We start from the raw sequence: 1,812 nt of genomic DNA on the forward strand, positions 1-1,812 counted from the left end.
AATAATGAATGATTCATCCTCTACATATATACATTTTCGTAACAGCTATTTTGTAATGGCTAATTCGTAACACTATTTTATAATGACTGTTTTGTAACGTTTAGTTCATAATTTTTTTATCAACACACATATAATATATATATGTATAATATATTATAGATCGTTCACAAATTAATATTTAATATTAAAACGTTACTATATTATATGTAATAAAAATATGAAATAGCATTAGTAATAGAAAAATACAAACCCCACACACACTAAAATACATGACTTAAAAATATAAATTGCAAACACACACATAATAAAATACATGACATCAAATAGAAATTTCAAACAACATTACATGTTAATCTATTTTTGAGCTACTTATATATCGCTAGATGGTTATGAAGTTGTTCATCTATCATGCCTCGTGTGTCCATTACGAGGAGTTTATGAGCTTGAATGAGTTGATCCACTCTCTTGTTATTATTATATTCCTCCATCTGTGTTACTGATTGTTGCATATCCTCACTAATTCGATCAACATGGGTCACTCTATCTTCGCCTTTCTTTTTTGCGGCCTTATGTCCCATAGGACGAGATCGGACTTTGTTGTACTCTGTATCAACACTTGGTGTAGCATTAGACGAGTCAGTATGTGCCCCTGATGATTCAGATGTCCTTGCCTTCTTTGCAAACCGTTGTCCTGAGGATTGAGGAGCATACATAAGACTATCTTTAACAATCCTCCACACTTGTTCATATTGAAAAGTAGATTTGAAGGTACTCTTGTATTCTTCATGAGCCCGCATCATCAAATCCTCGTCACTCCATCCACTTGGTCGATCCGTGTACCATTTATTGTAGATTCCATTATATCTATTCACGATCATTTTCACCGCAACCCAGTGTGCTTTGGCTTTCTCTGCACTTCTTTTTTTAGCTTTCTGGTCTCGATTGGTATTGTAGTATTCTACCTCCCGTTTCCAAAAAGACTCACTCTTCTAGGCATTATCAACGGTTAGGTCTTCGCTCATCATTGTGTATGCTACTCTAAGTAGCTTATCATCCGCTACTGTCCATGCTGTTCGCTTGTCATGATCTCCATCTGAATCTTGGCCATTCTTGCTTGCCCGGTTGAGAGTAATATTTTCAAGTACTATTTGGGACGAGAAAGGAGGAAATTGTGAATTTCGGAATTCATAAGGTGCTTCTATCCCTTTATCACTTTCACTTGCATCAACAGTGGCCATTCTCGATTCAGTTGATTGAAGCCCCGGTGTTTGAAGAAGAATAATTCCATGGGATGGAGCTTGCACCAAATATTGGCTACTCTGACAATATTCTGGGGGACATGTATTCCACGGAGCTAGAGGGGCGTTCAAAAAATATGGTGGTGGAATGGAAAATGTTGCAAATTCTGTAGGTGTTGTGTAAGAAATGGAAATGGAGGATGTTGGACACTCAGAAGAACTCGGGAATTTTCTCCACTTGAACTTCGTTGATATTTGGAGAGTTCAAAAAATCCCTAAAAAAATTATTGGAATTATTATCCATTCCAAAAAAAATTGTAAGTAATATTTTTTTGTGGGAGAAATTTTTATGTAGGATGTTGAAAATATGAATTTTAATTTTTTTAAAACTGATTTATTTATAGATTTATTTTCGAACGTTGGGTAACATTCAAAAAATTAATTCTTTGGGAAAGAATGAACACTGCAGGCAGCGTTTGTTTTATATAGTAATCACTGTCTATCTCCAACATTGTAGTCAATTGGATTTTTAATATAATTAGAGCAGTATATTAAAAAAAAAAGAAATAGACAT

General features: G+C 34.4%; 1 protein-coding gene across 1 annotated transcript; it reads right to left on the reverse strand.

The window, feature by feature from the left end:
• Window positions 1-365: 365 nt before the first annotated feature.
• Window positions 366-878, reverse strand: LOC142544304 (glutathione S-transferase T3-like). The gene has a single exon (XM_075651365.1). It carries the CDS (start codon window positions 876-878, stop codon window positions 366-368), a length of 513 nt encoding a protein of 170 aa, XP_075507480.1.
• Window positions 879-1,812: the final 934 nt, after the last annotated feature.

The sequence above is a fragment of the Primulina tabacum genome, chromosome 5 (genome assembly GCF_025594145.1).
Source record: "Primulina tabacum isolate GXHZ01 chromosome 5, ASM2559414v2, whole genome shotgun sequence".
Taxonomy (NCBI): Eukaryota; Viridiplantae; Streptophyta; class Magnoliopsida; order Lamiales; family Gesneriaceae; genus Primulina; species Primulina tabacum.

What these genes read in the sequence shown, in the direction of transcription:
- LOC142544304 (XM_075651365.1), bottom strand. Translation starts at nt 878, where the DNA reads ATGATCGTGAATAGATATAATGGAATCTACAATAAATGGTACACGGAT.